This window comes from Schistocerca americana, chromosome 5 (assembly GCF_021461395.2).
Source record: "Schistocerca americana isolate TAMUIC-IGC-003095 chromosome 5, iqSchAmer2.1, whole genome shotgun sequence".
In the NCBI taxonomy this organism is placed as follows: domain Eukaryota; kingdom Metazoa; phylum Arthropoda; class Insecta; order Orthoptera; family Acrididae; genus Schistocerca; species Schistocerca americana.
Window position 1 is genome coordinate 243,829,805 of NC_060123.1, and position 27,975 is coordinate 243,857,779.

A 27,975-nucleotide genomic window follows, 5' to 3' on the forward strand; every position below is an offset into this window, starting at 1 on the left:
GTCATAAAAATTGACCAATCACACCATGTTAATCCAATCCAATAACACATTAAATTTTGGTGTGACCCTTTCCCATTCATTCACTTCTCTGGAGTCTCACTTCTCAATATTCGACAATTATGTTGGTTAACATTGCTGCAGATGTGGAAGGTAGATTCATCACTGAACAGCACTGCATTGAGATAGTTATTTCCATCTATATGATGCAACATTTCAACAACAAAATCACATTGTTTGCAGTCATCATCAGGCTTAATGTGATGCAGAAGTTTGAGTTTGTCAGCACAAAACCAGAGACATTTGTGCACAATGTCATGCACAGTGAAACGGGAGATGGCTAGTTCCCTACTAGCTCATCTAATGGATTTACATGGGCTTCTAGAGAATGCTTCGTGCACACTTACCATGGTCTCTTCATTCAGTTGCATTTTAGCAAGTTTTCCAGCATCTGAAATCAAATTTCCCATTTTTCGAAAAGTTCTGTTCCATCAATAAATGGATTTGTGTGAGAGGATCCACATTCCACTCCCTTTTTTGCTGAACGAGTGTTACAGATTGTAACTCTACTAATCATAGCACACACAGCACCATTCTTTGTGTTGACCACTTGCTGACTGTTGAGCACATCTACCTGCTGTACAGTAAGTATTTGAGCTTATGCACGTACATGCACAATATGACTCAGTGTCATTCACCAAATGGTGAGGATCACATCCTGGAGAGTGTCTATCAATTGCGTTTTTACCCAGCAACATAAAATGTTGAGTTATTTCATTATAAGAATTTGTGTGTACCTCTAGCCCCAACACCCTGTATTAAGAGAATGATTTGATATTGTTTAGGGTGCAAAAACAACTAGGGTCATACGCGCCCATGTCAAAAGTGTAAAGACAAAGAGAGAAGTTAAAAACGACTGCACGTCAATCCCAATTGATGGAAGAGAACACAGATAAAAACAGGGACATGAAGAAAGGTCTAGAAAATATGCCATAGAGAAACGGAGGTACAGAACTAAAAATTAAATGGCCTTCACCAATTTGCTATGACAGATAAAAAGTAAAGCATGGTCGACAGCACACGCATCATTCACTAAAACAGCCAATAACTCAGACGGCAAACACAAACTGGAACATAAGCGTTTAAAAAAAGGGCATTCCGTCAGGAAATGGCAGACAGTTAAAAGTTGGGCACAATGAGCACAAAGTGGTGGAGGAGCACCACTTAACAAATGGCGATGGCTAAAAAGACGGTGCCCAATACGCAACCTAGTTAAAATGACCTCCTTGCTGCGAGAGGGACGATATGAGGTCTCCAAGCCGCTGGGAGATGTTTAATAACCTGGAGCTTGCTCTCATGAAGTGAGGACCAGTTGTGATGCCACAGTGACACTACCTGCTGACAAGAGATCATCGGAGGGAGTGTAAGAACTAGCAGGCTGAGATACAAGGACTCCAGCCTTGGCGGCGGCAGCAGCAGTCTCGTTTCCTGTCAGACCGATGTGACCAGGAACCCACAAAAACGTCACAGTGCTTCCATCAGGAGTTAGCAAGTGACAGCTTTCCTTGATTCATTGCACTAAGGGATGGATGGTGTGCAGTGCACAGAAGATTCGAAGGGCACAGAGAGTCTGAGCAGGTGATGCAATTGAAAAGCTTGCATCACTGGATGTACTGTGTGGCCTGATACAGGACGAAGAGCTCTGCTGTAAACACTGAGTTGTGTTCTGGAAGCCGATACCAAAAAATGTCAGCGCCCATGAGAAAGGCACACCCAACTCCACGGTCAGTCTGAGAGCCATCAGTGTACACAAAGGTACTATCACAAAGTTCCATGCAAAGGTAATGAAACTGAAGGCAACAGAGCGAGGCTGGAGTAGTGTCCTTAGGTAGCGAATGAAGGCCAAGGTGAACACGGGCCGCCGCATGGAGAGGGGTTCACACCCACCAGGAATGTTGCAGAGAGTGCGAAGTTAGGCTGCCAGAGCAAGAGCCGAAAGCGAAATGCAGGACGTAACAGAGAAGAGGGATGTGCCCCATACTGGCAGACAAACAGCATGCATATCTGCTGTAGAGAAAGTCACGGTGGTCGGACAGAGGTATTTCGATAGATTCTGCATACAAACTCTCAATCGAACAAGTGTAAAAGTCACCAGTGGCCAAACAGATGCCACGATGATGGGTAGTATTGAGATGCTGTATGAGGGACGGACATGCAATTGCATACACAAAACACTCATAGTCTACTTTTGAATGGACAAGGGACCGGTACAAACGGAGGAGTATGGTTCGATCTGCACCCCAGGAAGTATCATAGAGGACACATAGGACAATGAGGGACTGCATGCAGCGGGTTGCCAGATAAGACTTGTGGGAGGACCAAGAAAGTTTCCTATCAAGCATGAGCCCTGGGAATTTCATAGTTTTAATGAACGGAAGAGCGACAGGCCCAAGATGTAAGGAAGGTGGAAGAAACCAATTGCATTGCCAGAAATTGATACAAACGGTTTTGTCGGTGGAAAAACAAAAGCCATTGTTGATGCTCCATGAATAAAGACGATCGAGACACCGCTGAAGATGCCGTTCAGTGATAAAAGAGGACAATGCTCAGGACGGAACCCTGAGGCATACCGTTTTCCTGGATAAAGGTGTCCGACAAGGCAGAACCCACAAATACCTTAAAAACTTGGTCTTTTAAAAATTTCTAAAGGAAATGGGGCAGGCAGCCACAGGACCCCACATGCAGAGTGTACGGAGGATACCAGTCCTCTAGCAGGTGTCGTAGGATTTCTCCAAATCGATAAACACAGCCACAGTCTGGGATTTTCACAGAAATCCATTCATGACGTGGGTGTACAAAGTGAAGAGATGGTCAACTGCACAACAGCGCACTCAAAATCGACACTGTGCGGTGATCAATAAATTGCAAGGCTCAAACCACCATACCAACCGGGCATGAATCATACATTCCATCACAGCTGGCGAGAGAAATGGGGTGGCATCTAGAAGGAAGGTGTTTGACCTTACCAGGCTTAGGTATGGGTATGAAAGTGGCTTCATGCCAGTGTTTGAGAAACGTGTCCTCTGCACAGATGCAGCTGTACATATTAAGCGGAAAGTGCTTGCCCGCTAGAGAAAGATGCTGCAACATCTGAATGTGAGCATCATCTGGCCCTGGGGCAGAGGATTGGGATGAAGTGAGAGCACGAGCTAGCTCCCTCATAGTACAGCTGGCTTTGTAGCACTCACAATTCTCAGAAGAGAAGGGTATCGTCCGAGCCTTCTCCACTTGTTTCCGGTGGAGGATGGCAGTGTGATAGTGGGAGGAGCTTGAAATCTCCGCAAAATGGCGGCCCAAGATGTTGGGAGATGGCAATAGGGTTTATGACGACATCATGTGCTACTGTCAGGCCAGAAATCGGGGAATGGATCTTTATCCCAGAGAGCCATTGGAGGTTGGACCACACAACGGAAGAGGGAGTGGAACTGTTAAAAGAACTAGTGAATGAAATCCAGCTAGCTTTTTTGCTATCCCGAAGAATGCGACGATACTGTGCGTACATCTTGTGGTGTCACCGCCAGACACCACACTTGCTAGGTGGTAGCCTTTAAATCGGCCGCGGTCCATTAGTATACGTCGGACCCGCGTGTCGCCAATATCAGTGATTGCAGACTGAGCGCCGCCACACGGCAGGTCTAGAGAGTCTTCCTAGCACTCGCCCCAGTTGTTCAGCCGACTTTGCTAGCGATGGTTCACTGACAAATTACGCTCTCATTTGCCGAGACGATAGTTAGCATAGCCTTCAGCTACGTCATTTGCTACGACCTAGCAAGGCGCCATTACCAGTCACTATTGATGCTATAAAACATGTACCGTCAAGAGCGATGTTCACCAATTATGGAGGAAGTGCAAGGAATGGAACATTCTGCAGCTGTAAGAATAACATTTGTAAGATATTTCACTTGGTCATCACACCTGGGGAAATCTTGTTCGTCGAAGGTTGCCAGGGAGGAGTAAACCATCCAGTCGGTCTTAATAACCTGCCATTTGGGTGTGCTCAGAGGTCGGATAGGAGTCAGCAAACACATAGCACATGGTAAATGGTCGCTCGAGTATGTGTCAGAGAGAACAGACCACTTGAGATGATGGGCAAGTTGGGCATTATAGAAGGATAGGTCCAAATGGGAATAGAAGTGCGAGGTGTCTGAAAGGAACGTGGGTGCTCCTGTGTTAAGGCAGAAGAGGTTAAGTTGATTAAGAGGGTCAGCCAAGAGGATACCTCTCTGACAAGATCTGGTAGAACCCAAGAGGAGATGGTGTGCATTAAAGTCACTGAGCAGCAGAAAGGGTTGAGGTAGCTGCCCAATAAGCTGAAGGAAGTCTGTCCTGGTGATATCGAACGATGGAGGAATTTAAATGGTACAAGAGGGCACACCCACCTTAGGTGATTGTTCGCACCTCAGATCACACTTCCTGAACATCTGACAGAAGGACAAATTGGAAATTTCGGAGGATAGCAGCTCAGGCAATCACACTCCCTGGGCCTGTTCTGTGCCAGGGGATACATGCGAAGCCTACCTGTCGACCCGAGGCTGCAAATTACACATTCCCCAGTCACATGTTACGCACCAAACATGTAGGCCAGCCTTTAGGAGCACACAGGGAGGAAGAAGAAAAAGAGGAACTTCAAACGCTAAAGCAGAGGAAGGACAGGAGAAGGGGAACGAAAAAAAGAAAGAAGGAATGAAAGACAGTGGAGAGACTGTTCTGATATCAGCGACTGAGTATGTGGAACACATTTCCAACAACATCCCATACACGTTCCCCAAGGGAGGGGAAAAAGAACAGCAAGAGAACAGATATGCAGCATGGAAGGGAAAAGATTATGCATTAACTGGAGCTCCGCAGTAGCCAAGAACTAACTTGCTAAAGAATGACAAGCCCCCTGTGGGAATATTAAGGCTTTTGTGTAGGGTAATAGTGAGAGAGATGATCTAGTTGTGTATGGGATTGGCAGATCAGATTGTTTTTTCAGCCACTGCTTTAATTAATAAAGTCTCATTCCACACTTTTTGTAGATTGTTTCGCCAGACTTATCTTCAATATTCCCCACAAAAAACACGGAATTCATTGTTGTAATGAGTCACTATTTGTCCTCGTGCAAAATAAATAATCGGTAAATTAACTGACTCCTTATATCCTTGCATGTCCCAATTTAATGACGAGGAGAACAAGGCAAGTGCAATTACCCAATTTCCCAGATACTTCGCTCAATGGAAGAGGGGTCAGAATAAGTGAACACATGTCATGTGCCTTTGAGCGAGCAGAGTTCAGTCTTAGTGGTGGCAAACGCCAACGTAGCAGCTTTACAGTTTTGCACCCATTCAAAACCCTATTATTAATTTTATTCTCATTATTCCATTTATCTACCCATGTTTATAGAAGTTTACTACATATTGAAATAATATTCTCATTCATCTATTAATTGTATGCCTGTTGAATATATTAAAAAAATAAAAAGAAGAAAAAGCAAAACAATAAAGTAATGAGAAAATTATTTGAAGCTGTTCACAGTTTAGTGTTTCTTGATTCATAATCGAATTGCAAGTGCCAGTTTTCAGTAATGTGATCTGTTATGCGTGGTTTGCCGCAAATTTATTACCAACATGTGAAATCATCAGCAATATTTCTTTTCCAAGTGTGATCCAAACAAAGTAATGTTACTGTCAAACCTGCCTTTGCGCGATGCTTATGACATTCGAAACTTCTCTGTCTCTGATGTTTCTACAATCAGAATAATTCAAGGGAATGCACCAATCTTATTAAAGAATTGATGTAAGAATAAAATATAAGAATTTATATTTGAATTGATATAAGAATGAAATATAAGTTTATCAGAATTTAAAAATATTGTACCATTGAAAACACCATACTCACTCATATTATGTAATGAATGAATGAGACTTATTGTGAAACCCATTGTAATTTTACAATTAATATACTGTCCTTGTATTCCCTAACTCAGGGATTCCCAAAGTGGTCGATATCGAACCCTTGGGGTTGATATCGGTTTCCTAGGGGTCGACATAAACGAAAACTGATTTTGGGGGTCGACGACTAAAGATAGGCCCCCTTACTCATAATAGTCTGCTAACTTAGAGCATTACTAATTCTCACTCTGTCTTCTTCTATTGACCTAAGTCAGAATGAAAAATAACACTCTGTAGCAGCTGTTTTAAGTTAGCGGACCATTATGAATAAGGAGGTTGATCTTAAAAGTAGGTAATTTGGCCATGGGGGTCTGAGGTAACAGTTCATTTTGGAAAAGGGATCACTTGTCCAAAATAGTTTGGGGATCCCTGCCCTAACTTGATAAGAGGCATTTGTGTAGTAACCTCCAACGGTTTTGGCTAGATAAATGAATAACAAAATAACAATAATCAGGTTAAAAAAAATGGGGTGCAAAAGTGAGAGGCTGCAACGCTAGCCCCTGTGCCACTATTTTGGCTGACATCATCATGTGCTAAAAGTTGACAATTGTTTTCACAGCAACGGAAAAGCCATTTATTTTGATCTTCTTCTTCTTCTTCTTCTTCTTCTTCTTCTTCTCAGCAAAGTTTCTGAGAAATAAGGTTCTCCTCATGAGACAGCCAATCCAATATGACTATAATCTGGCTTAAGTTTAATTATTCTAATTTGCGAGGTCTCCACCCTAAATGCCAATTAATCCTGCCAATGCCTCTCCTGACAGGTGTCACTGCAACACTGACCAGGCTTGGTCATTGCTTGGCGTCCTGGTACCTCATAAGGACCCTCAGTTACTCTGGCTTACATGTGCAGGTAACAACTCCAGCATCAACAATGCAAGCTCTTGACTGTCAGGAGGGCTACGGTCTAAGCAGTGGTCGTCAAACTGCAACCTAATTCAAATATTCCTGTGGTCCATGATTCTTAGCTGTATTTTATTATAATATGCTCTAGCAACTAACAGCTGAACCCCAAAACATCAACTAATGTTAAGAGCTTCTTAAGAGTGTAGTCTTACCTCTCAGTAACAAACAAAAGTACTTTCACAGCGGTAGTATTTTAAGATGTGCTTAATTTTAATTCGCATTGGTGAATTTAGTCATGAGGTAAGTACAGTTGGCCACTTACTTTGTGAAGAGGGGGGCAAGTAATGTGGCCACTGCGCAGTTTCAGGATGCAAAAGGAGGAATGTTTTATCATTTGTATTCCAGTATTACAATTCACTGGCGTACACAACTCATATCAATCAGCTGTGACGGTATTACTTTTGAAACGGAAGTGAAATACATTCGTGAATGCACATTACAGAGACGGTCATCTTCAAATGCGGTACTTATTTGTAGCAAGGAATACTAGCTGTTATAATACAAAGCACTGAATAGAAAGAAAACTGGCATTTAAAATTATTTAGCAAACTTTTGTGATGATCTGTCTTATACTACAGTGCATATAAATATGAGAACAGATACTATTATAATCAAAGTCATTCACACATATAATAAAACTGACAATACTTCACTAACCAACTCTAATGTCACAACTATTAGATCACTGAGGCTGGCAGCAAACTGAAACAGACTACAGTCAAGAAAAAGTGTTCTGGATGGCGCCTACTTAATGATCAGTACTTGAGGGCCAGTGGCCAACGTATAGAGCCCTTACTCTAGTGAGTCTATTGGGAGTACGTAACATACTATTTTATGTAGATTTCCAGTTACTAATGCTGTCCCCATAGTCCAATGGTCAGAATTGCTGCCTTCAGTGCGAAAGAATGCAGGTTGGATTCCCCTTACTCTAGTGAGTCTATTGGGAGTACGTAACATACTATTTTATGTAGATTTCCAGTTACTAATGCTGTCCCCATAGTCCAATGGTCAGAATTGCTGCCTTCAGTGCGAAAGAATGCAGGTTGGATTCCCTGTGCTCCCTCAGACTTTCTCCGAGGTAGTGAGTTCTTCCATGTGGTCCACTCAGAACTTGTGACGCCAAGTAATGAGATGCTAGAATAAAGAAGTAGTGGCATCATCAGAAAGCTTCTGCTGCTAATAATGGATGGAGGGACTGGTGACATGCTGATCACATGTATAATGATCACAGATTGCTCCTCATATGCCTTGTAGGCAGCAGTCAGTCAGCTAGCCAGCCAGCCAGTCAGTCAGTCAGAACACACCTAAGGCCTAATATGTAAGGTGTGCTTATATTTTACCAATTAATAATAAGATGTGGTCTGAGGAGCTGCACCACAATGACGTTATTGACTCTTAAGCAAAGAAGTCTGACGATCACTGGTCTAGAGGTCTGACCCTACATAATGATCTACCATGATCAATTGGCTACTGCTTTTGGCTTTTTCACAAGAGCGGTTGTTCGTGTACTTAGAATGCATAGGTAACCATCGTATATTGTGGATATATGCTATTCAAGATATTTTCTCTAAAAGATCTGCACTACCTTCTAAATTTTGAGAACTGAAAAGGATTCAAATCTGAAAGTTGGGGCTGGACTAATTTGTTGAAACAATGATAGAGGAAAGCAAAATATGTCTTCCTATTCTGAACATGGGGCACAGCCAGGTCAGTATGGGGTCAATACAGTTTGAGAACAGATAGCCTGAGGATGGGGAGGGGGAGGGGGAGAGGGAGAGGAGGGGTCGGCGGGCAGGGAAGGGGATTGTAGCAAGGAATTAAGTGAATTCCAGTTAAATAAATGCACCTAATTCAGTCAAGAAGTAGATGTAGAAGGTTATGGCATAAAGAATAAGTGCTGAGTATGAACCCATGCATTTAGCAAACCATACAGTCTTGCATCCAAACGAATATTGAATATAAATATAAAAACTTCTACCAGTCAATTTTGAAGTATTTAATTATTACTGTAAACTAGTCTGCAAGCCTCCTCAGGCTTGTCTTGACAGTCTTTGTAAAATACTTCAGACATATAGCACATTTGTGACACTAGCAGATATATTGTGGTTAAGGGAGTAATCTGCAGCCAATAGACAAACTGGAAGCTGTCGGGTGGATACTAACTGCAATGCTGCCCACACCACCACAAGCCACTGCCCAGCATCACACTATGAAAATAGAGATGTAACTTCTGTATGCTTCATCCAAACATGAGACTGAAACGGCTCAAAAACTACTTTATGTGACTAAACAAATATTTCAAAAGTGACACATACCAGTATTTATATTACACTAATATACAGTCATGTGTTCTAGAATATCCGCAATAGATAAACATAAACCATTACTGCCTCTTGCTGTACGCCAACCACCATAATGTAGCAGTCAGTTGCTGGCTGGTGACATGTAGCTCACTGGTTCAATGCCCTCCTCCCACAATTGTTTATTGTTTAAGATTTTTAATTCCTGGAAGGTTCTGGAACTGACTAACAATTACAGTAAACAATCTGTAATTTATTCAAACATTCTACATATGTAGATAGGAGCACACACTGTTTACACAAGCTGTTCAGCTTTGCATGTATTTCATGGGTGCTCAAGATATATGCTTTCAGTGCAATGTGTTAGGTCTTGTTGACGACCCTGTTCTCTTAATAGTGCTTAATACTGGAAACTGTGTGAGACAGTTTGGTAGAGACATTACGCATTTCAGAAAACATCACTATGGCTCTCATAAGGCTTCAACAACTTTATCTTCAATGCCAGCAACATGAATACAAACTGTGCACTCTTCCATGTAATGTTACGCATACAAAGGCAAGTGATTTGGCCACCTGGAAGTGGTATGAGGGGAGGTGAAGTTATTGTATGGCTGAAAGCTAGAGGCCCCAGGGCTCAGGGCACGCCACAGCAGGTCTGGCTGGGTGATCAGTTCAGGTGAGTCCAGGCACAAAGATGAGAAGTGTCACCAGAAACGTGTAAATCACAAAGCTAGGCATTTGGGTGGGTGTCATTCGCATGGTCTTTGTGCAGGAGAGGCACCAAAAATGGCAGTATGTCAGACGAGCTGAAAGATTGTTTCTCACAGCTCTTCAAGAATCTACAAAAACTCACAGTCCAGTATTAAGGCAAATCTGAATACAACTGTAATCTCATAGAAATGAGGTGCATCCAATGACACAACACTATTTCAATATCTGTAGAACTACAGAAGTTAATATTTCATGGCAAATAAACATTTTTGACAATGAACCTCTGAATTAACAACTCTTTAACACTCCATGCAATTTCAACATACAATATCTCAAATGATAGAACTCCACAACAGCTATCATCTCTGAAAGCTACATATCTGTATCTATTTCATTTCTTGATTTATTATGTTTTTTATATCTTTTCATTATGCAAATGTTTGTCAGATCATCATATCCTCCACAGTTACAAGGCAAATGAATGCAGAGCATATCTCGTATATTTCATACTTGTGTATTTATTTAACAAACATTTCACTATTTTACCAGTAACTTTTTTAAAATATTAATTAAAATTGATGCTACAAAACCATGGTAAATTAAGAACTGGTCTACTGCAAGAGTTAGGTGACGTCCCCTTTGTAAAAGGGTGCCAAAAGGCACTTCTGACAAGTGGGACTAAATTGTTGTTTAAGTAATATTTAACGACAATCTGTTGTCATTTATCGTGAGCACACTTACAAAAGAATATTGGTCTATTTATTCATGAACAAACTTTTATTTATATGTATTGTGAATGGTCTGACTGTAACTGAAAGTTTATAACATTTATTTATTTAAATACTGCTGTAACATATTAGTTTAGTCTGGGAAGTGATCAAGTACAATCTGTCTGTAGAACTTACGTAATATGAAATTTTGGAGGTGATGGCCTTCAGCCAATGGAAAAGCAGACAGTAGCATAAAGCTACGCAAGTCAAATTGAGACTGGGACTTTTTCCAATAAAGAGCTCAAAGGACCAATTCTGGACACATTTATGTTTGTGCTTGAAGGAGGCAGGCCTGCTATTTGATCGTGTAGGTGAGTGATACTGGGCGGTGAACAGCCACTACCATACCCTAACTTCTTTAGAGACTTTATATTTTGAGAGGTCTGAACGTGCTCTAATGTAGGACTGACTTTTTCCACTTGTATTACAGAACTGACGATAGACAGAGTACAAGTTACTATTCTTTGTATCATGTGTAATAATTTGTGAATCATTATGTTTAGCTCTGAACTGTTTTGAGCTGGTGAATATTTAATGTATTTATTGTGATTATGAAATGGACTTAGCTTTTGTGCATCTTGGATTACAATTTAGTTTGGGGATTTTGCTATCATTCTCATAACTCTCTCAATGTTACTTTACTGCATTTGATAAGGGTATTTTCTGTCTGATTTATGACTGAATATCTTATGAACACTTCCCACATATCTGACATGTTCTTTTCTGAATAATCATCATTAAACATAATTCTCTGTTGTTTACATCAATTACAGATGTTAGAATAGAACACTTGTTATTAAATTGTTCATTTAACTTTTATTTTGTATTTCTGTTTTTATTTTTTATTTTTATTTTTTTTATCAACTTGCAATTCTAGCCAACACATAGAGTATTTGACTATAGGGTTACAGCAACACATTATTATTATATCTAGTATCTAAACTATGAGTAACTAGAGGTAAAGACACAACTGGTTTGCTACTATGGGACGCTGTTTGGAAGAGCAACTCAGCAAGCGGTAACCATTAGCTACCATTACATCTGACTGTTGCCATTGTCAAGGTACCAACAGATATAAAAGCACTGACAAGTCAGACACGTATCAGGAATACAGCACTGTTTTCAACAGACACTAGCCAATAGCTGACTAGATGGCTGGGATTCAACCAAGGCATGAAATACATAAGGTAAGATGACATGATGCATCTTGGAAGTATCTTCTTTTAATTGGATGGTACAGCCCAGCAGTGGTTTGAAAACAGAAGCTAGGACAAATTTCTGGAGGAAATTAAGAGGACATTTGGTGCCAACCAATAGAAGAACTGCATAGCCACACAACAAGTAAAGAACAGAGCGCAGTGCTCAACCAATGAATTCCACCAAAAATGGCACAGTAGCTTCCAAAGCACTAAAATCAAGATTGTGATGCACTTTTGTCAGCCATTCATAGCTCATGTCATGTGATCTCGCCAGCCAATGACAGCAGATATTCATAGCATAGGACATGTGATTGTCATTCAACAGCAACATCATTGCAAAGTAGAATGAACAAACAAATGGGGAGGTTAAATGGTTTAAATTAATATACATACAATCACATGTAATATTGGCCATCAAAAATTTTTTGCTGTTTCTTTTTTCCAAGGGAGTGGTTAGGCAAGATTCTAAGAACACAGCTTAAATTGCTGCAGCTGAATTTTCCTGACAAGCATGATTATAAACTTCACTGCCGTGCACCAAATATTTTGCAGGTTACCTGGTTGAACACGTTCTATTGAGCACTTCATCTTTTCCATAGAAAAGCCAATTATGTGTCCAATTGCTCAAGAACTCGCTTTGCACTTCTTTTACGGATATTTACACTTTTTGCCATCGTTATAGCATATTTTGTAATCAATGAAAGAACTAAAATAAACATGAAAAACTAAACTTGAAACTTGGTCTTTTTTAGTGTGTGTTATCCCCTGAAATATATCAAACACAAATTTGTCAGTAAAATATTAAAGAATGACATAAAACTTTTTCTAAGTGGCTTGTTCTCAGTGTTAAGTTTTGAAAGAGAGAGTAGTGCTCTGTGATTTGAGAAATTCATTGCACATTCTCATGTGTAGCATAATTCATCTTACTTGAAAGGAAATTTACTTTGAAAGTAACACTTATCAACCCACCATTCACAATATTTTCTCGTGATCTGTTACAAATGTAAACAGTTGTGATGCCACACTCTTCAAAAAGAAGCCCTCATGAAAGATGCATTGAAAGCAGTTTGTTTTTACGAGGTACTACATTGCCTTTGACACATTTTGCTGTTGGCAGGTGCTCGTATGAACACTGTGTTCTATTGTTGTAAATGACACATTTTCTTTGCAATTAAAGTTTTATTTTGGTGTTATTCTCTTGTTTACATTTTATTTCTGCAGTATTATTCTGCTGTAGCAGGCTAAAGTAATTCTTTGTCAAAGTTATCTGTTCTTACCAGTCAAAATTACAAAAATTTAACTGAAAACTAAAATAATGAAAAATTCCAGGAAGTCTAAAAAATTCTCGGGTAGTTCCCCAATTTCCCCTGAAAAAATTCCAGGGTTTTTTCCAGATTTTCCAAGGCATACACATCCTGTCTAATGATGTACTGATGGTATCATCACAACCACATGCAATTCATACTGCACATAATTAGAAGAAATACAAGAGATTTATGACACTTGTTAACATCAAACCCAGCTGTCTGACAGTAGGAGCATTGTATGTCAAACCTAGTCACTAGGAAACACTGCTAATTCAAAACGAAGTTTGTCATTCAGTGGTACTGATATCCCCAGGCAACTGCAGATGACACAGGCAACTAGTGCAACCTGTGGGAGGAAGCCCATCACTGTAGTCCTGTTGAGGCCACTCTTAAAAGGCCGCTTTCCATCGCCATCTAGAGATTACAGCTGCTCAACCAGCAGCAAAAATCACGTAAGCTAAATAAGATGACTGTCTATAGATATGAGGTCACTGCAGATGAAAATTCTCCGTTGACACAGCTTCCAATATAACAGGTAATCACAGACATCACTGTTGACAAAAAATAATAAATAAATAAATTCAGATAGCAATTGATTCTGAGGCATCTCTCTGAATTATATCGCCAGCTGAATAAGATTATGTCCCGATATTCAAAGACGATTATGCTGAAAGTTACAAAATGAAAATATGTCCAGTCAGCAAGAGCTACTATTATTTTGAGGTTAACTATCACTCACAGAAAAGAAACCTTCAATTCTGTTATTTTGCCAGAATGCAGGTGTAGTGTTATCACAGACTGTGGAAGATTTGATCTCCAGACTGACGAGGTTACTTCCACACAGTCACAACAGCAATTCCTTTGGGCAATCATTATCACTGATGACACAGTCACCCTGCCATCCCCACCAACACAAGTTCTCATCAACAATATGGACACTCTGTTTAACTATGAAGTTGTTGTTGAGTGCAAAAAGGTAAATAGCCTCATAAAAGAAATCTATATGCCAGGGATAAAAATAGCCATCATAAATGATCAAGGGCAGTTCTGGATCATCAACTGCCATCGACAACCGCAACTCATCTCCAAAGATCCGGGTAGGTCAGCTTATGCCCATCAATGGAGACCATGTCATGCTACCATTACTAATTGCACACCAGAGGACACTACTACCCAGCTGCCAACATGCCCCAGCTGGAGCGAGGAATAATGTGAGTGAGTTTTTGCTATTCTCTTTCAATTTACAAGTGCATTTAAGTCCAGATTGGAGGTGAGATAGCCTCAACAACCTATTGTTGAACACTAAGGCAGCACCAAAGATCAGTAGTCAGTCACTCATACAGGGACCCTCCAGATGAATGACAATTTTGAAATGAGTAGAGAAGATGATGTGAGACGTTATTCAGACACCAGAGAGTTGTTGGTCTTCCCTTGTGTACTCAGGAAGAAGAAAGATGAGCCACATATTTCATGTATCAATTACCAATGGCTGCACAGAAGCAACCAAATGGACATATATCAGTGGCTGCAAATTTATGAAACCTTACACTGTCTGTTGGAAGAGAACTATTTGTTCAGTGCTTCTGCCTGGTAAGCAGGAAACCCAGGTTAAAATCCCAGTCCAGCACAAATTCTCAACTTTCTCCGGAGATTTAAATCAGTATCCACTGGCAGCTAATGTCCTTAATTCATTTGTGTCTTACAAGGGGAGGCCGCCAATTGTGAAATTCAGATTCGATTCATACTGCGCATAATAAAAGCTCATGGCCAGAGGTGTAATGTGACAAAGCACCAACATGCACTTCTCAGCCGTTGTCGAGAAAATCGACAGTTAAAAGAAACTGTTGCGGTGAAATACTCTCTACGATTAATAATTTTCTACAGCGTCGTGGCGCAACGGTAAGCGCTCGGGTTCGTAATCCGAAGGTCGCCGGATCGAATCTCGCGCCGTGCATTTAAAAAATTTTTTTTTTTTTTTTTTTTTTTTTTTTTTTTTTTGTAATTCAAATGTATGTACCATACGTACAAAAGAAAGAATTTCACCTTCTGATCGACTCTTGGGGTGGGCAAACGAACCCGGTGTTATACGATGAGATGTTCCAGGACGATAAGAAGTTACCAATGTGCACTATGAAAGTCATTCCTCCAAAGTGCACTCCTCTCGTCCAACCGTGTGACGTGTATTTTTACCGGCAGGTAAAAAATTTGATCAAGCGCCTTCAAAATTGTGCTTTTTTAATCGAGCGAAACCGTGACATCAACTCCAGAGACGATTGTATAAACATTCAGTCCATCGTCCACCGCCAATTGTCTTCTCCGATTTTTGCCGATACGATACTATACGCATGGTATGCATCAAACCTGACGAACGATAGAACAATTTTTCAGAATGTCAATCAGGTGTGTTTCTCAACAAATAATTTAAAAAACAATTGTTCTTGTAAAAACGCATCGTTTATCAGATGTGCTCGATGTCGTGCTGCTTTCTGCTTTCCATGTTTCTATGATAACTATCACTCTGGTTCGTGCGATACTCCAGCTACTTCTGGTCACTAATTGTTAATTATGTGCGAGTGTATACCGAACTTTTCAATAAATTGTATCCACTTGAATATTATTTGTGATATTGTGTTTTATTTCAAGTATTATTTTTCCACGACAAACGCCTTTCAACAACTTCTTATATATATATATATATATATAAAATCTGTGTGTGTGTGTGTGTGTGTGTGTGTGTGTGTGTGTGTGTGTGTGTATACACATTTGAATTACAAAAAACAAATAAGAAAAAGTTGCGTAACGCGAGACTCGATCCGGCGACCCACGCGCTTACCGTTGCGCCACGACGCTGTAGAAAATCATTAATCGCAGAGAGTATTTCACCGCAACAGTTTCTTTTAACTGTCGATTTTCTCGACAACGGCTGAGAAGTGCATCTTGGTGCTTTGCCACATTACACCTCTGGCCATGAGCTCTTATTATGCGCAGTATGAATCGAATCTGAATTTCACAATTGGTGGCCTCCCCTTGTTAGTTCCATTTGGTTTGCTCAACACTTCAACCACTTTCAAATTCAAGATGGACAACCTGCTTTGATATCTTTAACGGACAACATGTCTTTGCTATCTGGATGACACTGTTGTTTTCTTGAAGACATTTTAAATATCATCTAAGCTACCAGGCAACTGTGCTGAAGTGTACCAGTGAAACAGGTCTTTGCCTGAATCAGAGGAACTGCTCCTTTGTCACCCAATAATTTAAAATTTTGGGGTATGTAGTAAACAAAAATGTAGTCCATCCTGATACAGAAAAATTAAAGGGTTTTCTCAGGATGTGCTCTTACTACAAGAACTTAATTAAAGGTTTCAATTGCACAACACAGCCATTAGAACTGCTGCAGGGAGAAGCAAAAGAAATGACACCTCCAAGAGCCCTACCATTTTTTGACAAGAACACTGAGATGTAAGTGCACACTTATGCTAACGGGCAGTCAAAATACAGGAATGCAATGAAGGAGTGACTGCTTGTACTTGTAAATTACTATCAAAGTCCAAGAAGAATTACTTTATGACTGAGAAACAGTGTCTAGCACTTGTCTGGGCAATCAACAAAGTCCAATCTTATTTATTTGGCAGACCATTCACTGTTACGGTACCTCGATGTAATTAACTCCATTTGAATGGTGCAGTGACAATGACATGACAACATGATAAGAATACAAGAATCTACGATCACTTCCATACAAAGGGCCAATGAGACTATATCCACAGTCTGAAGCCATAGTCCACTCTGCAACAGCCGGTCACCGTTTGTGAGTTGTGGGAGCAACGCCAGTGTACAGTTTCTCTGTCACAGCGTAAGAGTTATTGTTACTCTATTTCTGATCCTTTGGAACTGTCCCTAATCTGATGCAAATGTTTTCTTGAACTTCAGAAGCTTCCAATAATACATAGCATTCCTGAAAAAGCTTTAATTTCTATTTGGTCTATAACTCTTGAGTAAGGAATCCATAAGAACTTTTCTCTAATTGAAGCTACGCAAATATTGGGGCATGTCATGATTTTTGTGACAATATCATCAGTCAAAATTAATTTTAGACATTGATTTTCTTTTTCTGTTTTTTTTTTTTTTTTTTTTTTTTGCATTCCTAACATTCATTTTAGGGCCTGAGAAATTTTTTATAATATTATGGACACCTGTTGTCACATTAGCAATAGTTTTAATGTTTTTACTAAAATAATATTTATATGGGTTGCTACTATCTTTCTTGTCACTAGCATTATCACATGAACTTTCTGAAGTTCATTTGTATCAGTTTTCTGTTCTGATTCCATATTAGGATCACCATATTGTGTTCACTATCCTCATAAATATCCTCCTGTGACTGATCTTCTTCATCGGTATAATCATACTCTGCAGGACTGGATATCATCATCAGTATCACATTTGTTTCAGGCATTGCAGAATGATTACATCATAAGGCAGGTGGACTAAAATTGTAGGAATTTTACTTTCAAAGGTCAAAAGCTAACTCACAAAGTCAGACCTACACTGGCTTATATCTCACCCATTCTCAGGAAGCTACTAGGTCTGAGACGTGTCTGTGCCTGTCTTTAGTGGAGGAATCAAGATTTTTTTTCACTCAGTGTGAGATAACAATTCTATTCCTGATCCTACATCGTCAGCCACATGACTAATGGAGGGTTAAAGTGCTCAACAAATGTTCATGGCTGGCCCCAAGCGTATTGCCAAACTGTGGAGGGGGTCTTAGAGTAGAGGGACCCTTTGCTCCCCACCCCCACAAACACATTAATGTGTTATTTTTAAGAGATAATACCACTATTTATACATCTTCAGCTGTAATTTGTTCAACTTTAGTTAGAACTTACCTCTTATCCTGAATGAATCCAAAGGGATGGACATTGTCTAGGTAAGCACTTACATTTACGAAAAATTCACTGAAATATTCCGTTATTTCTGCAGGATTTTCAATGGATTTGTCCCCTATCTTAATTTTGGAGATATGTGGACTGCCAGCTGTGACAGATTTTACAGTTAACCATACTACTTTAGATTTATTTGTATGGTTCAGAATGAATTCTATGTGTGTCATTTCTTTTGCTGACTTTACCACCCTTCTAAATACAGTTTTACTCTATTTTGCATACTTTATAAAATCTTAATTTTTATTACTTTTCAGTTCATTATGTAAATGTCTTTTTCAGACACTTGACACTTTTACACCGAAGTTATCTTCTTCAGTTTGTGTGTCATTTTTTATAGCAGATTGCAGGGGGAAATATTTCGTTAAAAATGTGGAAGAACATTCAGAAATCTGTAAAGTTTTAGAATTTTTGGTAACTCACTTTACTCCTTAAAGCCTATAATAAAATGAGTTTATATTTTCCTTACTGAATCATTGTTTGATGCACATTTTTTAATTGTTGGTTCATTTATTTTTGGTAACTGCAAAAACAAGGCAGAACGATCAAAAATATCAAATCAGTAAAGTATTTTTTGTATCATCAAATGAATAATTTCTCAGAATGTTGTCTATATATGTTCCAGTTTGTTCACTCTCTCTCAAGAATTCTGTAAAGTTTAGCTTGAAACAAAATGCTTGAATCAGATCAATAAATTCCCTAGATTCACTGATTTGTCTATTATGTTTATATTAAAATCAGCAACTATGATAATTATTTTCTTTTGCTCTTTTGTTAGTTTCTGTAAGAGGCTCCCTAGTTTAAACAAAAATACTTTTGTTACTTCTTTATCTGGGATTCTACATATCAACGCCTGAAAACGAAGATGAGATTGAGACTGAGGAAGAGAAGCAATTTGTGAGACTGACAGTGTTCACACCGTCAGAAATGTGCCATTTCTATTCCTTGCATAAATGTACTTTTTATGCACCAGTTTTCTACAACAAATACACTCATTAGCTAGCGAAATACTCCAGATAATAAACAGTATACTTGTAGCTATAAAATTATTTCTTCAAGAATAGTACTCACCTTAAGCAGCCAAGTGAGAATTGACTCTCGATAGGGGATGAAGTGTCTTTTTTTGTTGCTTGTATTTTCAGCAAGCGACGCTATCACCTTACCCAAAGTTAGCAAGGACCTGTTGATGCTTACACCTTCCTGAAAAAATGCCAGGAAACATAAAATAGTTGTTAACAGCAAACAGTTATGAACTGACTGGCTTTAATAAATATGTTTCCTACATAATGGTCAAGAGACTTTTTTCACACTGGCATTTTAAACTGGATGTGTAACACAAGTGCAAGAAAAAAGCTGTTTCGTACCCGCAATCTCTCGCCAGTTGCGCAGGTTTGTGAAACACGTTCACTGCCTGCTAAGTCTACTAGATTTATTTTACTTCTGCGACTATGTTCATAAATTTCTCCATTAAGAACATCTTTCTGAAACATGAAGAAAACACAGTTTAAAGAATCACTTACAGTTACAAATATAAATGTGCTACACAAGTTCTTAATTTTCTACATTTACAAAACGAAAATAATCAGTGTTTCCTTTAGAATCAGCTGACAAAATATTTGGGATTAAACACAAAGAAATAAGAAAAATCAAAGTCATTGTTATGTCATGATCTACTGACCAGAAATGAAAGCAGAATGTAAATAATTCATTTTTTGAGTCTTTTGCTTGGTGCTGTTCATTCAAGAATCTTTGTAGTCCAAATATGACATTCACTTCGCTTTGGAAGGTCAGCTTGGGTATTTAAACAAGAGAGGCAAATGAAATGGAATTTTAGTTTTTCATTCAGTAATTACTTTTTTAAATGTGCTGTGTGCTGGGGGGGGGGGGGGGGGGGGGGAAGAGTGCTATCAGGGTCATGTCCCTGAAAAAGAAAGAATTCCAAAGAAGAAGAAGAATAATTCCTTCACGAAGAAAGTTGACTTCAAATGACTGATCCATCTAATTTCTTGAGCATAAGAGTGTGAGGGAGAGATTTAAAAAAAAAATCATAGGGTTGTTTATATCTGTGCTCTAACAACAAATTAGTTGACACTCATGCACAGTCAAACATGGAAAGGAAGGACACTGTTGGTTCACCATAACAGCACTAATGCTATGTCAGCAACAGCAACTCTGCAGTTGTGTACTGAATACATTCACATGCTAACTGTTGACCTGCAGTGCTGAGTTCGCTTTACAAGACTGTATTAGCTTTATCACTTTTCTCTGTACTTTTGCTACACTTTCCTGATCATCTGTTGTGTAAAATACACTCTCCCCACACGGAAACAAAACATGACTGTAAGAAAAGTAAATCACAAGGCATTAGCAGCTGAATGTAGTAAACAGCACCTGAGGTGGCAGAGTGGTATGATAGTGCTGAGTAGAACAGATGGTCAAACCAAGGGCATTCTCTTATTGGTTGTTACTATGGTACCTTTTCTGTAAGCAACTAGTTCTTAATAACCTTGTTATTCTCAGTTAGGTATAACCAGTGCAAGTACGTCAGTGATATGTTCAATGATAACCAACAGAATGCATTATAGGAAAGATCATGTGCATTGCATAGGTTTAATATGAAGATCCAGTAGTTTATGTTCACAGATGAGTCAAGAAACATTACTTCTTCACATAGTGGTAAAACTGAGATATTTGCTCTGAAATGATGGTCCATCATTGGCTGTTATTTTTTCTGGGCATTAAATATTAATGGAAGATAAGGGGACAGAGGGGAGGGGTGGGGGGTGTTTGGAGGGTTAAGGCACTAAACAGTGAGGTCACCAGACCCTTGGTCAGCAATAGGCATGTGGGGAGGGGAGGGGATGGGGAGGGGAGGGGAGTTGTTTGGGGGAATCAGGGACAAAACAGCAAGGTCACCAGTCTCTTGGTCAAGAGGTAGATCTGGAGTTAGTGATGGATGCCTGGAAGACATTTGATCAAATTATGAAAGTACGAAGGAATGGTAAAATAAAGGCAATATTTATGCCAGGGCTGAGAAATAATTGCGGGAGGTGGAAGCATGAGATGGTTCAGTATACTAGTCAGAACACTGACAAGTGCTCCCCAGGTCTCACCTGTACCATGAGAAACCTCGCCTGCAGCTGACCCCCATCAACCTGATTAATGGCTAAGACAGCTACAAAATGCCTTCTAGCTGGGATAAATCTTAATAGTAAGAGAGAGAGAAAACTAAAGGGTAATCAACAAATCATTTGGACTAAAAATAAAAAGGTGAGACAAACAAGTCAATAGGTGGGCGAGGCCAGTTGAGTGTCCACCAGGTCTCTGTATGAGATGGGGGCCATTCCTCCCACAGCCATCCCACTCTCCATCCATTGTAGTCAAAGCTTGGATGGGAATGACACAAATTATCTTGAAGAAATTATAAAAACTGTTCAACTGTTTATTTGTCAACATTATTAAGGTCTTGCCTTCATCCTAAAATGTAAAATGGGATGCAGCACAAAAAGGTTGGACAGCATCTAAAAGCAAATGAAACAGAGAAAGAGGGATGACCAAGGCAAGGCTTCTGGCCATAGCACTGTGACTGCAGCCTAGTGTCTGCAAATCACTTGGTTTTGTTTTATTCTTATGGTGTGGGCAAGGAGGGAAGTTCTAAAGGCTGCAATGATCTGCACTGAACTGCAGTCCAGAGACTACTGCAGACTTGCAGCCACCAGCTAATAACTGGTCATTCCTGATGCCAAATATCCATCATGATGCCATCTACTCAGAGGGCTACTCCCACAAGCACCACCAAGCCACAGCAAACGTCACTTGGCGTGATGGACAGTGTCCGGAGCTCCTGCAGGGACAGGCACCGTCAAGTGTATGATCTCTGCATGGTCAAGGGGCTTCTCCTAACAGATATCCGACGAATCCTCGAAGGACGGACTACCATGCTGCATATTGGGGGATCTTCCCCCCACAGTTTGCACATTTTGAGAGAAGTTTTGAAAAGGCTGAGGTCTAACCCAGATACGAGGACCGAATACAGCTTAACCAAAATATGTGCTGTAAAATAAGGTGGCTAAAGTCATAACTGCCACCCTACTTACAAACTATCATTTCTCTTCACTGAACCTGTATATCTTTTCCCCCTTTTCTCTTTCTTCCAGATTTCTATTACCCTTTCAGCCTCACATTTCATTCTTTTTAAAGTCCTAAAAACCTGAGGTTATTTGAAGTTTTTGCACCTACCTGCAATTGGTTTCTATCAGCTGCAAAGGCTCCTGTTTCAGCAATTTGAAAAAACAAAATCCTATTTCATGATATCAGGCAGCAATTTGGAAGTTCATATAGTTACTTACGTAATCATTCAGTTCAATGATTAGAATTTTTAGTTGCACAAATGGTAAACACTTTTATTTTGATTTTTAAAAGGGAAAAATGGGGGAATGATGAGGCGAAGGGATTGTAGGCAGAGAAAAAGATATGAAATAAGCGACTGAAACAAGTGACATGTCAAAATAAAGTATGTTAATTTCTGGCACATTGACAGAAACAAACAAAATAATGTATATGTATTTTAACAACTTTTAATGTTTTGTTCTTATTTTATGAGGAATTTAAGTTCATTATTAGTCGTAAATAGCAGCATGTAATAAAAATAACTTACCTGTCGTTGAGTAAGTGTAATGCAGAAGATTGAATGGGATCGTGAACTCTTTTCATTCATCACTGTAGATGCTGTTGCTTTTTGACTATTACCCACCATCAGCCAGCCCTAAAATTGCAAACCCATAAGAATGTGTGAGAGACAGTCTATTAGATATAAACCACAGTAACATTTGAATTAAACGAGTATTTCAATAGCTGGTTTATTTAGTCAAATCATCAAGAATTTTGCTATAAAATGCAAACAGCAGAACCACAGTTCACCCCCCGGAGAAAACATTTTTACAGCCTATACCCAAATTAATAAAATTTATAAATATGCATGAAATCCATTTACTGGAGAATTTTACAATCCAATTATTCTAAAAAACAGGGAGGGTGAGAGCCACATACCTGCTCATCTCCCACAACAGCATGAGTCAGTTGATTTTTACTAGCATGTGCATGTGGAAAAGAGCCTGGTCAAGGATCCACAACTAAGAGGGTCAGAGTAGATGTACAAAAAGAGGGAGGATGTAGGAAGTTTCTAGCTTTCAGAGGAGGGAGGGAGGGAGAGAGAGAGAGAGAGAGAGAGAGAGAGAGAGAGAGTGTGTGTGTGTGTGTGTGTGTGTGTGTGTGTGTGTGTGTGTGTGTGTGTGTACACTCATAACTCCAAAAAGTTTTACTTCAAAAGCTAGGAAGTTTTCTTTCTTTATATGTGTCCTGTCAACACCTCAAGCTTCTGATTTTCAGTGGGTGGTCTCCTTTAATCTGAAAGTACAATGGGTGTTTAATAAGTACTGCAATGCTTTTTTTCCGAAAGCAGGTTGGTTTTATTCAGGATTTCAATACACCATATTATACCCCACTCCTTTGGCTACAAAACCCTATTTTTTAGCATAATCTCCATTCCATATGACAGTGTTACACCACCTTTCTGGGAAGGCCTGTATGCCCACATGGTGCCATTTTACTGTCCGACGTCGGAACCAGCGTCTTGCTGCAGCAATAACCTCCCCATCATCCATGTACTGCTTCCCAAGGAAAGGAGAGCATCCTCCATTGGGACAAACAGACTGAAGTTGAAAAGTTAAGATCTGAGCTGTAGGGTGGATGAGGCATGCATTTTTGAGTACCCAAGCTGTTGGAAGTGTGTGTCACTACTATTGATACACACATCGAGTTGAGCAACGAGGTGCTTAATTGAAATCAGTCAGTTACTTCAAATGAGAGTGTCCACACACTCCAACACTGCAGGAGGCAGAGCTGTGTGCAGCCAACCGGACACGTTTGCACGACCTTGTTGCAATGACAGATACCTTGTCCAATGACTCACTATGCTTTCTTTCACTGCCAGATCTCCATAGACATTCTGCAAATGCCTTAGAATATCTGCGATGCTCTGGTTTTTCCATGAAAAGAAACTCAATGACAACTCTCTGCTTGGAACATACCTTTCGTTACGGACACCATTTTGAAGACTATGTATAGCACCGCCACCAAGTGGGACTTCATAAAACTATAAGGGCTAAAGCAGAAATATTCCATGCTGCCCATAACAAATTCCACTTTTTTTCCAAACAAAACTGGGCAGAGAAAAAATGTGATGGAGTACTTATTGAGCCCCCTTGTCTTTCCATTCTATCAGAACTTTCCACAAAATTACCCTTAAAATGAACAAAAATAAGCTTAAAGAATTAAATATGTGGGGGCTGGATCAGGATGGGGAAGGAAAACAAGCGTATCCCTTTCAAAGGAATCACACCAGCATTTACGTAAAGTGATTTACAGACACCATGAAATACATATGTGGATGGCCAAACAAGGACTTAAGACCACACTTCCCAAAAGTAAGAGGAAAATTCCAAGAAATACAACATCACACACACTCGCATCTTCACATACTCTAAAAAAGCAAGTGTAAATTTTTCAACATGTGAACTCACCTTGAGATCTTCATAAGATACAACTACATGCTCTGATAAATCCACAACATATGGTCCAAGAACAGGATGTTCACGAACTTTCAGTGGTGTTCTTCTTTCTCTGTCTGATGAGCTTCCTAGGAGATCATGAATTTTTTCATTATATATTTCAAAGTAACTTATTTCAACTGCTACATTTCCTGATGAGGAAGCTTTCTTTCCATCGTCATCCCCAGACTCAATGAGTTTGAATAACGCATGACAGAACCTGGGTATAATGCCAGCTTCTTTTCCAAACTCCTTTTCCCCATCTGTTTCAAGGCCCATCATGCTGGCAACAAAAAAATTAATAAGTGTCAGTCACTGCGGCAACAAAGTGCTAAAGTGGATCAGGACTAAAAAAAGCTATGCATTAAATAATAATTCAAGTAGTTTATACATGATAAAATTAAGATTAATTGAAATAATCATATGTACAATGTTCCTTCTCCCCCCATGAACCATGGACCTTGCCGTTGGTGGGGAGGCTTGTGTGCCTCAGCGATACAGATAGCTGTACCGTAGGTGCAACCACAATGGAGGGGTATCTGTTGAGAGGCCAGGCAAACGTGTGGTTCCTGAAGAGGGGCAGCAGCCTTTTCAGTAGTTGCAGGGGCAACAGTCGGGATGATTGACTGATCTGGCCTTGTAACACTAACCAAAACAGCCTTGCTGTGCTGGTACTGCGAACAGCTGAAAGCAAGGTGAAACTACAGCCGTAATCTTTCCTGAGGGCATGCAGCTTTACTGTACTGTTAAATGATGATGGCGTCCTCTTGGGTAAAATATTCCAGAAGTAAGATAGTCCCCCATTCGGATCTCAGGGCGGGGACTACTCAGGAAGACGTCATTACCAGGAGAAAGAAAACTGGCATTCTACGGGTCGGAGCAAGGAATGTCAGATCCCTTAATCGGGCAGGTAGGTCAGAAAATTTAAAAAGGGAAATGGATAGGTTAAAGTTAGATATAGTGGGAATTAGTGAAGTTCGGTGGCAGGAGGAACAAGACTTCTGGTCAGGTGAATACAGGGTTATAAACACAAAATCAAATAGGGGTAAAGCAGGAGTAGGTTTAATAATGAATAGGAAAACAGGAATGAGGGTAAGCTGCTACAAACAACATAGTGAATGCATTATTGTGGCCAAGATAGATATGAAGCCCACACCTACCACAGTGGTGCAAGTTTATATGCCAACTAGCTCCGCAGATGAAGAGATTGATGAAATGTATGATGAGATAAAAGAAATTATTCAGATAGTGAAGGGAGACGAAAATTTAATAGTCATGGGTGACTGGAATTCGACAGTAGGAAAAGGAAGAGAAGGAAATGTAGTAGATGAATACGGATTGGGGATAAGAAATGCAAGAGGAAGCCACCTGGTAGAATTTTGCACAGAGCATAACTTAACCATAGTTAACACTTGGTTCAAGAATCATGAAAGAAGGTTCTATACATGGAAGAACCCTGGAGATACTAAAAGGTTTCAGATAGATTATGAAACGGTAAGACAGAGATTTAGGAACCAGATTTTAAATTGTTAGACATTTCCAGGGACAGATGTGGACTCTGACCACAATCTATTGGTTATGAACTATAGATTAAAACTGAAGAAACTGCAAAAAGGTGGGAATTTAAGGAGATGGAACCTGGATAAACTGAAAGAACCAGAGGTTGTACAGAGTTTCAGGGAGAGCATAAGGGAACAATTGACAGGAATGGGGGAAATAAATACAGTAGAAGAAGAATGGGTAGCTCTGAGGGATGAAGTAGCGAAGGCAGCAGAGGATCAAGTAGGTAAAAAGACGAGGGCTAGTAGATATCCTTGGGTAACAGAAGAGATATTGAATTTAATTGATGAAAGGATAAAATATAAAAATGCAGTAAATGAAGCAGGCAAAAAGGAATAGAACGTCTCAAAAATGAGATCGACAGGATGTGCAAAATGGCTAAGCCGGGATGGGTAGAGGACAAACGTAAGGATGTAGAGGTACATATCACTAGGGGTAAAATAGATACTGGCTACAGGAAAACTGAAGAGACCTTTGGAGAGAAGAGAACCACTTCTATGAATATCAAGAGCTCAGATGGAAACCCATTATATTATAGAAATGGAAGAGAATGTAGATGAAAGTGGAATAGGAGATACGATACTGCGTGAAGAGTTTGACAGAACACTGGAAGACCTAAGTTGAAACGAGGCCCCGGGAGTAGACAACATTCCATTACAACTACTGACAGCCTTGGGAGAGCCAGGCATAAGAAAACCCTACCATCTGGGGAGCAACATGTATGAGACAGGCGAAATACCCTCAGACTTCAAGAATAATATAATAATTCCAATCCCAAAGAAAACAGGTGTTGACAGATGTGAAAATTACTGAACTATCAGTTTAACAAGCCACTGCTGCAAAATACTAACACAAATTCTTTACAGACGAATGGAAAAACGGTAGAAGCCGACCTCGGGGAACATCAGTTTGGATTCCGTAGAAATGTTGAAACACGTGAGGCAATACTGACTCTACGACTTATCTTAGAAGCTAGATTATGGAAAGGCAAACCCACGTTTCTAGCATTAGTAGACTTAGAGAAAGCTTTTGACAATGTTGACTGGGATACTCTCTTTCAAATTCTGAAGGTGGCAGGGGTAAAATACAGAGAGCAAAAGGCTATTTACAATTTGCACAAAAACCAGATGGCAGTTATAAGAGTCGAGGGGCATGAAAGGGAAGCAGTGGTTGGGAAGGGAGTGAGACAGGATTGTAGCCTCTCCCCGATGTTATTCAATCTGTATATTGAGCAAGCAGTAAAGGAAACAAAAGAAAAATTTGGAGTAGAAGTTAAAATCCACGAATAAGAAATAAAAACTTTGAGGTTCGTCGATGACATTGTGATTCTGTCAGAGACAGCAAAGGACTTGGAAGAGTAGCTGAACAGAACAGACAGGGTCCTGAGCGGAGGATATAATATGAACATCAACAAAAGCAAAATGAGAATAATGGAATGTAGTCAAATTAAATCAGGTGATGATGCAGGAATTAGATTAGGAATGAGATACTTAAAGTAGTAAAGGAGTTTTGCTATTTAGGGAGTAAAATAACTGACGATGGTCGAAGTAGAGAGGATATAAAATGTAGACTGGCAATGGTAAGGAAAGCATTTCTGAAGAAGAGAAATTGTTAACATCGAGTATTGATCTAAGTGTAAGGAAGTCGTTTCTGAAAGTATTTGTATGGAGTGTAGCCATGTATGGAA

At 39.7% G+C, this 27,975-nt stretch overlaps 1 protein-coding gene across 1 annotated transcript in view; it reads right to left on the bottom strand.

The window, feature by feature from the left end:
* The window catches only part of LOC124616718 (kinesin-like protein KIF14), a 250,548-nt gene that overhangs the window by 214,166 nt on the left and 8,407 nt on the right, over window positions 1-27,975 (bottom strand). The window contains exons 4-7 of the mRNA XM_047145078.1: window positions 24,702-25,011; window positions 22,778-22,885; window positions 19,485-19,601; window positions 19,192-19,320 (exon numbers count right to left, since the gene is read on the bottom strand). Coding sequence (XP_047001034.1) covers window positions 19,192-19,320; window positions 19,485-19,601; window positions 22,778-22,885; window positions 24,702-25,011 — 664 coding nt within the window. The remainder of the gene's footprint in view (window positions 1-19,191; window positions 19,321-19,484; window positions 19,602-22,777; window positions 22,886-24,701; window positions 25,012-27,975) is intronic.